General features: G+C 40.4%; 1 protein-coding gene across 1 annotated transcript in view; it reads right to left on the bottom strand.

Annotated features, from left to right (window-relative positions):
* The window catches only part of LOC104543708 (protein-methionine sulfoxide oxidase MICAL3-like), a gene marked incomplete at its 3' end in the record, with an annotated part of 35995 nt that extends 31650 nt beyond the window's left edge, over window positions 1–4345 (bottom strand). The window contains exon 1 of the mRNA XM_010188378.1: window positions 4004–4345. Within this exon, the coding sequence (XP_010186680.1) occupies window positions 4004–4267 (264 nt within the window). The remainder of the gene's footprint in view (window positions 1–4003) is intronic.
* Window positions 4346–15308: the final 10963 nt, after the last annotated feature.

Here is a 15308-nt window from a genome sequence, read left to right as displayed (position 1 = left end):
CAAAGTTGCCACTTTTTTACCATCACAAAACTATTAAGTTACGCTGTTGTACAACACAGCAAGTTTTAAGCACAATTAAAAAACAGAATAAAAGATTCTGCTTCTTTTCCGTTCTCTAACTGATACCAGTTTCAGGTATCATAGAAACCAACCTCCTGACACTCCAACAGGCAGCAGTGACTACAGGAGGTGCAAGGTACAGCCAAGGCAGCTACTGCTGCTCCTTGCTCCCCTTCCCCTCGATGACTCCAAGCCACTGCTGCAATTCCATGCACTAAAGCTGTCTCACCCCTCAGAAACACTTCTTGCTCAAGATCTTTCAGACAGATTATATGAAGTTTTCAGCAACAACACTATGGTCATGGAACATTAAAGGCAAACTGGAGCCCTGTGTTCTCTGTACAACCAATGAAGAGAGCACTATCTGTAACTATTTACATTTGAACAGCCCATCACATCCAAGTCTTGCTTTTAGGAACACAAATTATCTGAATTGTGGTCAACCCTGGCTGAGTGATGCACTAACTGCCCAACTCCAGCCATGGCACTTCATCCCTGACCAATTTTAAATGGGCAAGTAAGAGCTAAGCTACAGAGGATGAGAACTTCAAAACTGGTCTATGTTCAAGTGTATAGATGCTGAGCTTACTAAAGAAAAGATTGACTTCTGTTCTAATAACATGGGTAAAACCCTAACCTTTATTTTAATCTCTATCATCTCCACATGCCCACTTAAATTTCTGTATATTTAAATACACACATTAGGAATATAAATCTAAGTGAGATAAGAAATATCAAACCAGATATAATTCAGTTCTCCAAAGGCCTCTACTTTGAAGAGATAATCTTAACTATTAGGAATTACATATAGACATTTAATGACAGATGCTATTTGGATAGGAAACAGAAACATATATGAAAAATATAAAAAGAACACATACATACGTAATTTCTTAATTATCTTTTAATTTCATTAGAAACAAAGTTTATATGTAGAGTCATACAAAAACTATTTGTCATCATAGGTATGTTATTTAAGACATACCAACAACAACAACAACAGCTAAACTAAATTTCACTTCCTCTCAGTTATGAAATTCACTACTCAAAATTATTTGAATCCCAAATCCAGTCTTGTATGTTTCTGGGTTGAGGTGGGGGTAAGGTGTGTGGCACCTTTAATTCATTCACCATCCTCCCTTTTTACTTGTGTTTCTATACAGCATCTCACCAACAGCTTCTTAGAAACACTGCCAAATTATGCTCTGGATTGCCTCCACTCCTCTTCCTCTTTTCCTTTACTCTTGTTATTCTCCTTGCCATGTACACAGCACAGCAGCTATGCAATCAACTGTCCCCTTCCTCTAGTAGAGACCAACTCGGCACGGTCATGTCCACCCCAACCATACCTCCTTCCACCCCTCTGGTAACTCACACCACCACGAGCCCATTCTGAGGTTTCTCTCTCATTAAATGAGGAAGAGCCATGCAGGACCCTGTGAGTCTCACCATTTACCTCACCACCACTTCATCTCCAAGATCACTGTGTGCCACTTGTACAATCATTCTCTTGATCTTCTTTCTCCAATTCCACCCTACACTCTCTCAAGCTTGGCTTTGGTGCATGAAGTATGCTAAGCCTTTGGACTGTACAAAACCTCTAGCAAGCTCCCCTTAGTCAAACATCACTCCCCGTACGCTTTACCCCTTTTACCTATTTTTCAACTGCACTTGAAGAAACATTTTACAGACAGTTGGTCATATGCATTTCTTCAAAGCATGTCCTTTTCTGATTTCTTTTAAGACTCAGTAGTACTCTGTCTCCAGCTATTCTTTCAGAGCACGATCTGAAGGACTTCCCTCAGTTCTCCCAGTCCTCTCACTGCCAGCTCTTTCTTTTCTTCCTTTGCATTTTGCCTTTGCATCAACTCATTCACAAGCACTGCTTCAATCAGCTGTCAGTCCCGTAAAGTCACAGAACTTCTTCCAACTCAGAGTTGTTGTATCCAAACTACAGTCTACCTTTCTGCCACTGCCCCCTGGCTGTGTAGTTGTCGGTTTCAAGCCCAACAGGATAAAACGGAGCTCTAGTTTTCCTGCTAGATCAGTGTCACAATTAGTTTTCTGAATGTCTTTCATAGCTGGATGTAAACCTCCACTCAGATCTATTTTTTTCCTGTCCTTAAAATCAAGCAATATCCAAGTCATACACTTCTCTTTCATTAAATCCCTTATCTCATGTTGCATCTCTATTACAGAAGCAATGTTGTCTTCAGTGCTAACAAATGCAGTCTTGCCAACTAAGATATATTCAGAGCCCAGATGCAAAATTACTCTTTCAGTCTATTACTTCAAGTCAAAATACCTCTACTTTAGTCTACATCTTCCTCATTCAAATTCTCATCAAAACATAAGCCACCTGCCTTCATTTCACAGCCTTTAAAACCCTATTTCACTTCCATTCATCATGTTTCATTCAAAATAAGAGCAATTCTTGAATCCAACAAATGCAAGGCACAGAGTTTTCAGAAAAACAATTTTGAAATTTTCCTGATTATGTTCATAGTGCTTGGAAAGTTTATTCTTAAATATACACAAAAATTACTACCTTTCTCTTTCTGTAAGTTGCCTTTTTTCTTATGCTGCCTGAAAAATATAAAACTTAAGTGGCTGGACTTTTGAGGTGTTGAACCCTGATGACCAACACTGCCCAACTGCTTTATTGTTTTCCAAGCTAACCTATATGCACCTGCTATCTATAATCTGATGTATCAATAGTAAACTTTATGAGGAAAGCTTTTTTTTTATGAGACCTAGGACAAGCAGACTCTGGTCCATTAGTAATTTTTCCAAGGGTTATATTATAGTAATTAATTATAAATGCCACTTCCCATATTAAAGTGGCCATGGGAAAGTGAAATAGATTCAAGAAAATAAAATAACTTTCTAACTTCTAGTTAGGAATTAAACTTCATTTCACAAATATGAAAATGACTGACATATACTGAATAGGATATTATTTCCCCTTCAGTTCTCTACTGAGGAATTAGGCATTAATTCCTCCTGTTAATTAAGATATTGCCTTCTCCCAAAAGGTGAATATTCAAGAAAAGTATCTACTGTCCTCAGTTAAAGAGGATAGAATCTTGTTCTAATTTTATCATATTCTGCACTGTGAGTATATGATTATTTGCAAAAGTAACGTATCTCATTCACATTTTTATGAATGATATAAAGAAGTACTTTCAGTAGCAACAAAACAGACAAATAAGTTCATGCTGTACAGTCCAACAAGGGTGCAGCACAGAAACACCAGCTCATAGTAACTCGAGTAAAAAAAATTTGGGTGTGTGTGTAAAAGCAGGAATTCCTGCAGTAAATACCACACATACTGACCTTCTAAAAGGAATTGGTATTAGTTTCCACAGCACTTTTAAATCTCTGAACCCAGAATACAAGTGAATGCTTTCTAAATAATGGTAAATTGAATATTTTACCAAATTGGCAGGAAAGTTCTTTTTTTTGAGTAATGAGAATTTTCAAAGTTTCCAAACATATATATGACAGAAAATTTCACATCATTGTCTAGCAAAAAAATACAAAAAAAGCCTACCAAGATTAAAGGTTTACCAATGAAGATTTTTCTAACTCGATCCCACCTATAGCACCGATGCCACAAAAACATAAGCCGCAGAAACTTGCAGGCTGCTTCTCCTGAATAAACTACCAATATTCTGATATTCCCAAGGATTTCCATTTAGCTTCCCCTATTCAGGTGGGCAGTCAAATTTGGTAGTAGCAAACACATTTTTTGATGAAGAGTCAAATGTGACAATAAATAATACATGTAAGAACATCCCTAAACCTTCCCTAGGCTTATACTGACACCAGGCAAACATCTTCCTACATCCAGATATTTTTACTGTGTATTCCAGAGACAAATCAGGCAACAGATGTCTTGAGCCCTGTGAATAAACCTCTTGGATAGGATAATTTTCCTTACCTTCGTGTTGGCGCATGCTTTCCCCTTCTTATAGTCCTTATGGCTGCCTCTTTTATCCAATTTGGCCCACAAAGCTTTGGCTTTCCAGTAATTGAGCTTGGACTTGAGCTTGTGATAGAAAGAACGGTAGTCCTTGGGCTTTAGTTCTAGGTAGTCACAGAGCTCCTGGAAAGCCTTCAGAGTCCCCTTGCAGGTTGAAGCCTGGACAAATCTGTCGAAGAGCACGTGAGCCTGGTTCACCTTCTCATTTTTACCTTCTTCCATGCTTCACACTTGGCAGCTGCCCTGGGGGGCAGCTGTTCTCTTCCAGTCTGCCAGATTTCCTCACGTTGCTCTGCTGAGCCACTTTCACCTCTGACTTACAAGCATTATTAACCTACAAAATAAAAAGAAGAAAATGTAATTGCACTTGCTCTATTTAAAATTTTGTTTTATTTCCCAAAATGTCATCTAAGCTTGCTGAACTGAGAGCCCAGATTCTCATTAACTAATAACGCATCAGTCCTATATGAGTCAAGTGATCAATACCCCATGGAATCCTGCCCAAGCTGACTTGAAGCAGAGCCTTCCAAAGCTCACCGAGTCTTACTGCAGTCAGTGGAACATCTTGCCTCTTAAATCACAAAACACTTTAACTGAGACAGTCCCTAGAAAATTTTATCAAAACTCCTTTCATATGAACAAGTAAAGTGGCAGATTTTATGCATTTTGGAGGCAGGCAGAAATTTTGAAACAAAAGATAAGATTTACTAATGTAGCAGTGACTGTGATAACCATATCACTGCGTTAACACCACAGCAATGGTTATGTGCTGGTCTTAAAAACACTACTCCCACAAAGTACTTTAAGAGTTGGCATTGCAACAGTAAAATAAATGTTGGTTCTTTCACTCCAAAAGGACATGTGTCTTTGCTCCTGATAGAGAAAAGGAAAGAGGACAGCACAGCACAAGCTGTCGGAGTCCTGGCAAACACTGCTTTTGTACAGTGACATAAACCCAACAACGGCTACTGCAATCCTAGAAAGAAGTTAAACCCACTAATAGCAATCAAATGCTTAAGAAAAGATGTCCTGACTGAAAAAAAAATGCCTGTCTGTGTTGCATCAAGCAATATAAACATTTTCCTTACCAAGAGCCTATGCATATATTCCTGCCTCAGTAAGTAAGCAGCGTAAGAGCGAAATGTGGCTGACGCATGATCCTCATGCAATTCTCATACTAGATCTTCTTCTCAGTGGTTTTACAATTTTGTTTGATATGCAGGTCCCTACAAATTTTTAGGTGTTAGCTGGGGTCATCAACAGATTAAACATGCCAATAGGAGGTCTGCTACTCTTAGTTGCTTTTCTGGGATCCCTCAGAAGTAGCCTGCAGACCTACAGGAACGAATTGTCTGGATCACAAATAGCAAATTTTGTTTAAAGAACAGGTATTTTCTTTCTCTCTCTCTTTATTTTATATATATAATAAATCTTTCTTCTTTTTATACATAACACTAAGTACATACATGTAAAAGATAACCCTGCTTGCCAAGAAAAAACAGTTCTCTTTTGTCTTCACATAGGAGGGCAGCATGGGAACATATCTGAGAACTATGGAAGTGAAAACAACTCTGAGGTGCTTCTTGTCCTGTGGGGTTTTTTTTTTGCAAAGGGTATTAAGGTAAAAAGGGAAATATGTGGACTCGGATAAAACCTTTTAGATTCTCACCAGCTCTTTTCCTGCTTCCAGCAGACAGGAAGCCAAGTCAAACATTACAGCTCATGTCTCTTCCCCTCCCAAATGACAGCTCTGCAGCAGTTTATTTGGGCACTCCTGCATTTCACTCTAATACGTTATTTATCACTTACATTTAGAAATGGCAAAGGAGACCTGGAAACCTTTACATACAGCCACAAACTGCTTAGGATTAAAAATAAAAATCAAATTTCCTACAGAAGCCACAGTACAACACTGGGTTATACCAGAGAATGTGATTCTGACTTTATTAGGACAACTGCCCTAGAGGACTCAGTACAAATGAAGCTGTTTTTCTAACTGGCTGACAGTGATGCCATGTCCATATCAGTACTGCTCCCTAAGGAGGATGGAACTGACTGCTTTTCTTATTTTTAATCTTAACTCCACTCTTGTGAAGCTGGAAACGTGCTCCAGGCTTGTAACTCTGGGTAACTACTGCAGAGGTCTAAGATGCTATGTTTTAAGCCTGTGTCTCCACTTCTGTTCTCAAGAAGAAAAGAGCTCCAGCAAATCACCTCTTACACTGAAGGAACCACTTCAGCGTGTCTGTGTAATACAGATAAAACAAAATACCTGCAGTGTAAAGTCATATGCCTTATTCATCAGCAAAACATTGCAAGTTGAATACTATTTTGTGTTATGTTTCCCTCATCTCATGCACCCCACTTTACCACCCAAACACACACTTTACATCAGCGCTTCAGGTGGCTGACACTCCTAAGAAAAAGCAACAGACATGGTACAACCTTAATTCAGTAGAGTGGCAATTTAAGTCCGTCAGTCCACAGTCCATTACTGCTATATCCAGATGTAAGGACACCATAGGTTTCATTTCTTCCTCTTGCTTCTCACTCTTTCATCGCAGGAGTGAAGCAGCACTGGTTCTGCACCGCTCAGAGAGATCCCGAAGTTAAAATTCAACCTACTTTCATTCTAGGAACTTACTGCTTTGTACTCAAGGTTTGCCAAATCAAGAGACAAACCTGCAAAAGCAGGTCATTTCACACAGCACAACCTGAGCAGCACGTTAATGTAGCAGCTCTGCCGCCATCCCATTTCACATGGGCTGTGAAGTCAGTTATGCCGACAGGTCAAATATAGAGGCTTCAGTCACCGCCATTAGTCACTGCCCAGAACTCTGCATTCTTGATGTGAACACCCAAAGCCTTTGGCACCCACAGGCAACACGTCAGAGAACATGGAAATTACAGGAGGCAAAGCAAGGGCAGGCAAGAATTATTTGCCAGGTTTCCAGGGTATTCATGTGCCTTGCTGGCTATTCTGCAAGTCTGCAGTATCCTGCGTGTTTTGTCTCGAGGCAGCTGATTGCTGACTCAGAAGTGCTGTAAATTCCTTGGCTGAAGCGCTGGGAGAGAAAAAGACAAAGCCTGCGAAAAAACTCATGCAAGAACAGCGCTCATGTTGCTATTTACAATAATAGCATGAGGTTCTCACTGACTCACGACTGCAAATACGCTCAGGATCTCCAGCCTTGCCCAGGACTGAAGAAACCAATGAAAAACAAAGACGCAGGCAATGAATAATTCCAGGTGCTGGTTCCTTCCTCCAGCCACCACGGATGCAGGAACATGAATATTTTACCAAAAACATACACAAGAAAGAGCCCACTGCCCTACTTCTGTCAAATGCAAGAGATAGGAAGAGACTTTGCAAATGCCACCCATAATTAATTCGGTTGTACAAAATCAGGCTTCTGCAGGAAGTGTTGCAGAAGTGTATAGGGCTCCTATATTCCAGGTTAATAAACCTCCTTTAGAGGAGTCACTCCCTCCTACACTTTCCATCCTGATCTTGTTAAAAGTGCCCATTCAACTAATGACTTGAACCTGGAAAAATAAAATCTTATGGGAATGTATTTTCCAGCATTTTTCTCCTTTTTTTTTTCCTGTGGAAACTATTGAATTAGTTCAATCTACATTCACAGCTTGTTCTGTCTAGCTTAAAACAGCATTTCGAGTGAATAAAACATTTGCCAAGGTAACTGCCCAGCTCCGGTTCAGAATGCTGAGTCTCTCTGAGCACAATGTAAATATTTTCTTATATTTCAGTTATTTCCCAGCCAGCCAAACACCAAAGATGCATCCTTGACGGACAAATCTCCAAGAAGTCAGAGATCAACAAATTGTAGTGCCATATGAAATCTGAAAGCAAGTTGGTCCATCAATAATAAAGCTACTGATAGCTCCAATAGCCCCAATTCCCATTTATTTCAGCCTTTCCCTAAAATTTCCGGATGCCAGCAACATTCCCTACGCCCTGATCTCCTTTTCATGGCCCCTCAGCTTCGCCTAAGTGAGACTCAGAACATTCTCTAGAAACTCTGAGATTACTGCAGTACCTCAGCAGCCAGTACACACTTGCAACTTGGCTAGCAAAAGCCTAAGCACAGATTATTGTTAAGCTCATGCTGCAGACAGTGGGGACACCTATTTTTGTCTCTCCAGCCTCCAGCTTTCTTGCAGGAAATCAATTACCTTTGAGACTTCTATTCCCCACCAAATCTGGATGAAATTGTTCAAAAGTTATTAAGGATGAACTGAAAAGCAGATGGACAAACAGCTCAATCCTGTAAGCCTCCCTTCTTTAGGAAACCACACTAAAAAAAGGCTTTATTCCAACAAATTAAAAACTCTGTTTTCATTTCCAGGATTTGATTTCCGTTACTTGTAGATGAAACTAAAGAAATGGAATTTGCTACAATGCGTTCACAACTTTCCAAGTGATCATGGGTATCAAAAAGGGCAGGTTTTGGGCAGCAGTAAGACTGTAGAACAGACAGCCAAAAGAGGACCATTTTTACAAGAAAAGTTAAAGCAAGAACTGGCTCCATATTATGCAGACAAGGAATGGGAAAGCAGAGGACGAAGGCGTGGTTGCCATTGTTTGCAGCTTCCCTTTTGTACCAGATGGAAAAAAGGAACGTCAGCATGGTCCACAGTGTGCTTTAAGATGTATTTAGATCTGCTCCCATTCATAATGTTCAACATTTAAGCAAATACGCTGGCAAAAAGATGTTAGTGCTTGTACACTTAAACCTGATTTGGTGGGCTTCTGCCCACTACATGGGAGTCAGTCTTTTGGGTCTCCACCTCTTTCCTGTCTACCTCTCCTTCCAAGCCAGGACAAAAGTGGGAGAAAGAGAGATCAAATATGAACTTGGTTGCAAATACAAGAACCCATTCTTAAGGAGAATATCAAAGCACAAATACAAACAGTTCACAGAATTCTCACATGAAGAAAAACACAATCCAGTAATGATTTGAAAAGAAATGCAAATTATACCTCAGAACACAGAAACGTAGAAATACAGAAGTACTTAAATGTATTGTTTTGGTTCTTAAATTCAAAAATCAAGGTACTGAATAAAAATGTCTATGTTGTTCATTACTAACCATTTCTTAGAGTGCCACAACGTGAGTACTTAAAACATTACACCTACAAAATAAAACCTTTTGTCTCTATGAATTCAACAAACATACTATTCTGCTCCTGTCATACACGACTCTTTGATCACAGCAGAGTCCCTATGCTGAATGAACACCAACGCAGAGAAAGAGGCCAAAAACCAGATTCTCTCTCCTTGGAGAAAGAAAAAGAAAAAGGAAAAAAAAAAAGAAAGGCATTATACCAAGGAAGAGGTAGCTGCCTCCTTATAAGATAAGAGAGGAGCAGGCCACCTGGATAGTTCTCACAGACAAGCTTCAAGAAGCAGCACTAACTCAAATACCTGACACAGCCACATACTAGGGAGATCCCTCATAGCACAGATCTTCTCACTGGGCAACCCGTAACCATATAGTTATCCCCTCTCACCTAGCACCAACTCACCAGCTGTGTGTTTGGGAAGCTGGGGATATTCTTTACATCTTGAAAATACCACCTTGCTGCAAAGAACCATCCGGTACTCTACATGCATAAAAGAAAATATATTTCTCAAAGAAGTATATGTGCATTTATTCCAATGGAAAAAAGTATTACACCCCACTAGAATCATAACTCTCATTCCAAACTTTCTGGATTATGGCCATTAATGCAGCAAGTTATAGGAGCAACACTTCCCCTTTATAGGCCTCCCAAAACCCAATGACATACAACAGCAAAGGCTCCATTTGTTATCCAGGTGGTGAAATGCATGTGTCTCTCACAAATCCTCCTGAGATAACAGGAGTCCTTAAAATACAATCTGCCTGTTTCAATACAGGGAGCCCTTAGTCTACAAGCATCTCCCATAAAGAGCATATCCCACACCTGTAGGCAGTCAGACCGTGGGCATTTTCTGATGAGCAACACACATCCCACTTCTAAGATAAGTGTACAACCACCTCACACCAGGTGAAGGTGACTTCACTACCAGGCTGAAGCACATGGAGGCTCCATCACTTCCCAGGGCAAGAAGGCTAAATGTCATTCCCTCACTTGAAGTGCTTTGAAGCTGTTCCCGATGTTGCATGTCAACACAGAAACTCATCCTAAAGTTAGTTCCTACCCAGTTTTACAAGCTGGACTTTCCCAGAGTTCTACAAACACTATCAAATAACCTGAGCAAAGCTTCTATACCAAAAAAACCCACCAACCTCTAAGTAGTAACTAGAATGACACTTTCACAAAACTTTTTTTTTTTTTGTGACTCCAAATGGGGATAAAACAAATCAGTCACCTTAGCACAGCAAGGGATACCAGCTTTCAACATCATATAGGACATGCATTGATTCATCTTTTTGAGCCAACATGCTATGCCACAAGAAAAGCAGGCTTTCATAAAAGCTTTACTGAACATTAGAGAACAAGAGCATTGTGCTGACCCAATTCGAAATAATGAAGACTGGAGGCTACAAACACTGTAACGACCTCTGCAGCCCAGTGAGCCAAGTCCTCTGAGGCCTTCAGGTTCTACAAGCACAATGATCACCCCGAGCCATTCAACGACACAGTGAGAAAACACACCGAGCTTATATTTATATTTTTTAGAAAAGAAAGAAATCTCACAATAGAAATTCTTTAATGCAACTCACATGAACACACTTTTAAAAATTCATGTAAGTGAAGGATTCTGTCAGAAGCTGGTACCAAAACGCAGACTGCAATGATCACAAAAGTTAATGCAGGAAAAATAATCAATAGGAACAGAGAGATAGATGCAACCACATAATCCGCAAGTGATAAGGAAAAAAAATGACCATTCTTTAAAGAGCATGTAAAATGGTTCATGACACCTGAAAAGTTAAGAGGTCTAGCATCTAATATAGCATGTAGTTGCCTTCTATTATATGCACTTGTCTCCACTTACGTGCTTCAGTTCTCCCTTTTATAAACCAATTCTGCCTTACACAGGTCAAAGATTATTAGTCACGTAGAATCATGAGGTCCAAACTAGGCTGAACTTACCAGAGCCACCTCCATGTGGGTCATAGAGAAACATCCTAACACCTCAGAAGCAAACTCAAAGACTGGTCATTTGTGCCTGTACTTATTCTACTCAAGGCAGATGGCTGCCTGGACTTTTAACTACAAGGCTCACTCCTCAGTTGTTTGGGAAATACCAGACACTCACAAAACAAAGAACAAATATTCCAGCTACAGACATTAAAAAATGTAAATGGAAAAGCAAGTTTTATTTGTGCTGCTTCCAACTCTCAGCTGTTATGGGTGTGGAAAAGAAGCAAGCACTTTCTCGAAGGAAGTGGTAGAGGAGAAGGGAGTTAGAAAACAGGATTCAAGATCTGAAATTCCACCCTCCACACACACTCAACTAGCATCACAAACTGAGTACACTGCCCAGAGCAGTTTAAGCAGATTATTTAATGGATCTATATCCTGTTTCTGTAGAGGAAGACTGAATATGTAAAGCAGTGGGACTTTAAAATTTTGGACTTTTTTTTCCCTCATGTAGATCTTGCAAGACTCTTTTGGGAGCCAAGAAACCTAAGTAAACAGAAATTTGAATAAAAGAACCATAAGGATTTCTCCAACCCACAAACCACTTCATTTATAGACTGCTGAACTTCAAAAACAAAGCAAGCCCAAGTTTTATTCTATAAAAAAAGTCCAGGAAGGGCTGGGACCATGCTACTGCCCGTGGGTGCAAACTCAGCCTTTATAATTGCCAAGTAAAATATACATGCAGAGCTCAAAAACCACCTAAGAAATTGGACCTTAAACCCAAACCTCCAGAATCTCACCTCCTTCCCCTTAACCAGAAAGGTCCAACCGGGAACAGCATCTCGAGGACTCAATCTGCAGATGAGGACTAGCACCTTATTCATTACGTGCCACATACCTTCACTTGTCACATTAATGTCTGGCACTCCATATCCCAGCTATCACATGCTCCAAGCTGCCACTGTCCCCAACCTATGAATGGCCAACAGACTGAAGCTCCACCAGCAGGCCAACTCCCTCAAGCTTTGCTGCTGCCAAAGAAAATCCCAGTGCGTGTATAACCCCTGATGGGTGTACCTTACTCACGTGGCTCAAATCACTACACTTAGCCTTCTTTTCTCCTTAAAATTTGTCCATGAAAATACGTGCTGTGTAGTCTCTCTAAATACCTAAAACCAGAAATGGCAATGAACTTGATTTAGGGTGGATGCAACAGGCTGGTTTTGATGCTCTGCAGGCAACCACAGGCCTGTACTGTCCTCCCATATTAGTCACTAGATTAGACCATAACATACAATTCGGCGATGTCATTTCATTTTGCAAAGGCAGAGAATTACACACCTTAGCAAAAGCACTACTGACTGAACAGAGTTTGAACAGGGCACAAAGCAGGATTTGAAGGGAACCAGAAAGAGACTGGTTTCCATCATGTTTTGATTTGTTTTGATTTCTTTTTTTTAATGACTGGCAGATTCAGTATGAAGCTACAGCTCATTTTCATTGTAGCACTTACTTGTCTAGACTCTTAAGGCATGGCGCTTCTAGATAACAGAAAAGATACTGAATGTGTTCAATGGACACAGTGCCAAAACCCAATTCCTTAGACCACAGGAAGAAAAGACACACACAACAATCTTATAACTTTTATTTCACAAATTCCTAAATTAGCTCATTTAATTGAGGTCTATTCCACAGGTCCCACAAACCTCTTCTGTAACCTGTCCCAAGCTGAATTCCTGTAGACATGTTTTTATTCTCAGCAGGTGAGGGAAGGAATCTATCCTAGTCTTTCCTCAAAGCACTCTCTTACTGTACTTACAACTTGGAGTTCTTAATTTGACAGTATCTTAAACTTAGTTTAATTTTAACCCTTGATAAATGTACTCCTGTAAATATTTCCTCTTCTGAGAACAAGAATACCAACCCCTTGCACTCTGGTATGCTCCGCGATCTTTAGTAACAATAGTAATTTAACAAAGCAAAGTCAAGTCCAACCCTTAGCAATTAACAAACTTCACTCTGAGACTGTCAAATGACAACTGATCAAATCTAGCAGCTAAATGAAAATACATCTCTATTACACAATCCTGCATGTCTAATGCTTCTCATCATTCTTTTTCCTCACAGGTACAAGGAAAGCTGTTGCCAAGAGACAGGAATATATTGTAAGCAAATAATAGGCTTGACATGTTAGCTAAACTATGACAAACAGGTAAAATAAAGCAATTCCCATACTACAAAATACACCAAAACCTTGAAAAGTAATCCAGATTACAGGTACAGTATGGCAAAACCAAAACTTGTAACATCAAACTTTCAACTCTGGACATCATTTGCACATACTGTTACGTAGCTTAAAAATAGTAAGCAGGCAGCATGTTCCCCACTTGGCTGGACATTTGACTCTCGGTAAATGCTGAAACAGTTTCAATTGGCCAGATAGTGATTCCCCTCCAGCTGCTGAGCTCATAGGAGATGCCTCTCTCAGCAAAGACCATGCCAAGCTCAATGCCTTGAGCAAATGAAAATCTGTTAGGAAATCAGTTACAGAGGAAAGAGGTGGAGGCGGTTTTGTGATTTACTCTCCTCTCCCTGAGGCTTTGGCAAGCAGTTTCTGAAATAAGATGGCACTCATCACTTCCAGAGGCAGACATCAGTAGTTTGCTCAAATACAGCTGCACTGGTGGGGACATGAAAAGACTTGGTAGGAATTAGTCAGAGATTTAATCCAATCTAAGTGTAAGGATGCCATTCAGCAGAATTTGTTCCTAGGAGAGAGTACACATAAAAGCTTTTCTCTTTGCCTTTCATCCTCAAGGACTTTTCTGTCTAGTCTTTTTAATTCCACCCTCCTTCAGCTAAAGGCCATTCCTCTGCAAGGATATCTGGAGGTCTGAGGCAGATATCCTTAGCTGAGCCTCCTAGCTATCTGGCAGAGAAACTTGCTCTATGAGAGGGCACAAGCACCCCCTTCACTTAGTGCAGGTCTGAGAGCCCCCATCAAAGGGCCTACAAATGCCTTTTGTGCAACACACCTACACATTTCTCTTTCACAGCCCACTGTTAAACCTCTCCGAGGTCACGGGGAACTGCACTGTGAAACAACGTGAGACATTCAGTGTGGTTCAACAGCCCTGATGCAGTGCTGTGCTGCTATGCCATTCACACTGGAATTTGTCTTGCAGGACACTCCAGGATGTCCACAGACGATTCAGTGCTGGTCCTTGGGCTCAAACTGAATAATTTTCATAATCCCTTGCTTCATAACACCACCCTCCAGCTGGTATTTGAGCACTAGTCTGAGAGATCCTTTTTCAAAATGCTTTTAATGCAGCAAGGAGAAGCAGCAAAAGAGGCTAAAGGTAACTTGGGACCTCCTCAGTGATAATACCAACAGGCTGCTGCTAGCTTATTTGAGGGCAGGGGGTAGCTTCAGAATAAGACCAACAAGTTATCTTTAAGAAGAAAAACACTGAAATTAATAAATACTTCCTTCAAGTTCATTCGACTGCATCTTTCAGGCTCAGCCAGCCAGCATGCACAGATAGCAGAGCACAGCTCTGTAAATTAACATCTCAGCAGAGCCTTAGCGTGACAGCAGGTCCTTTCCTGGAAATCTCTATGGTGCTCTGCACAGCAGACCGCAGCGTGAACTGCCAGTTCTCCTCCAGAGAGAACAGCCTGGAGCCTTCAACATCTGGAAACCACCCTCCCTCCAGTTGCTCACTGGTATTAAATAATTTAGTGTTCATATACTTACCATTAGTTTATGCTAACAGAAGCATACGCCGCTATTAAGAAGGCTTGTTTTTCTCCCATTTGAAGACTGAGACATGTAAAGAACTTGTTTCCAGTTACATTGGAGGCCAGCAGTGGAATCTATCTGCCTACTCCCTCCAATCACCTGTCCTTCCCCACACATACACCCCAGAAATTATCACAAGCAGCCTTTGCTCCATGGACCTGAGCGATCTGGCTAACTGAAACATTTCCTTTTCCTTGGGGTAGACTAGAAAACATTTTGACACTTGGATCTTCAAATACTTGGAATGGCCACAATGAAAAAGCAATATTTGCTTTTCACCTTTCATTTCTATAACATTCCTGGTTTTCTAGTCATTCTAGTTTGGTATGCTAAACTGAGGAAGTATGGACTGGACGAAC

This window comes from Mesitornis unicolor, unplaced genomic scaffold (assembly GCF_000695765.1).
Source record: "Mesitornis unicolor isolate BGI_N332 unplaced genomic scaffold, ASM69576v1 scaffold25547, whole genome shotgun sequence".
Lineage (NCBI taxonomy): Eukaryota > Metazoa > Chordata > Aves > Mesitornithiformes > Mesitornithidae > Mesitornis > Mesitornis unicolor.
The sequence above is the reverse complement of the archived record's forward strand: the minus strand, read 5'-3'. Positions and strand labels throughout refer to the sequence as shown.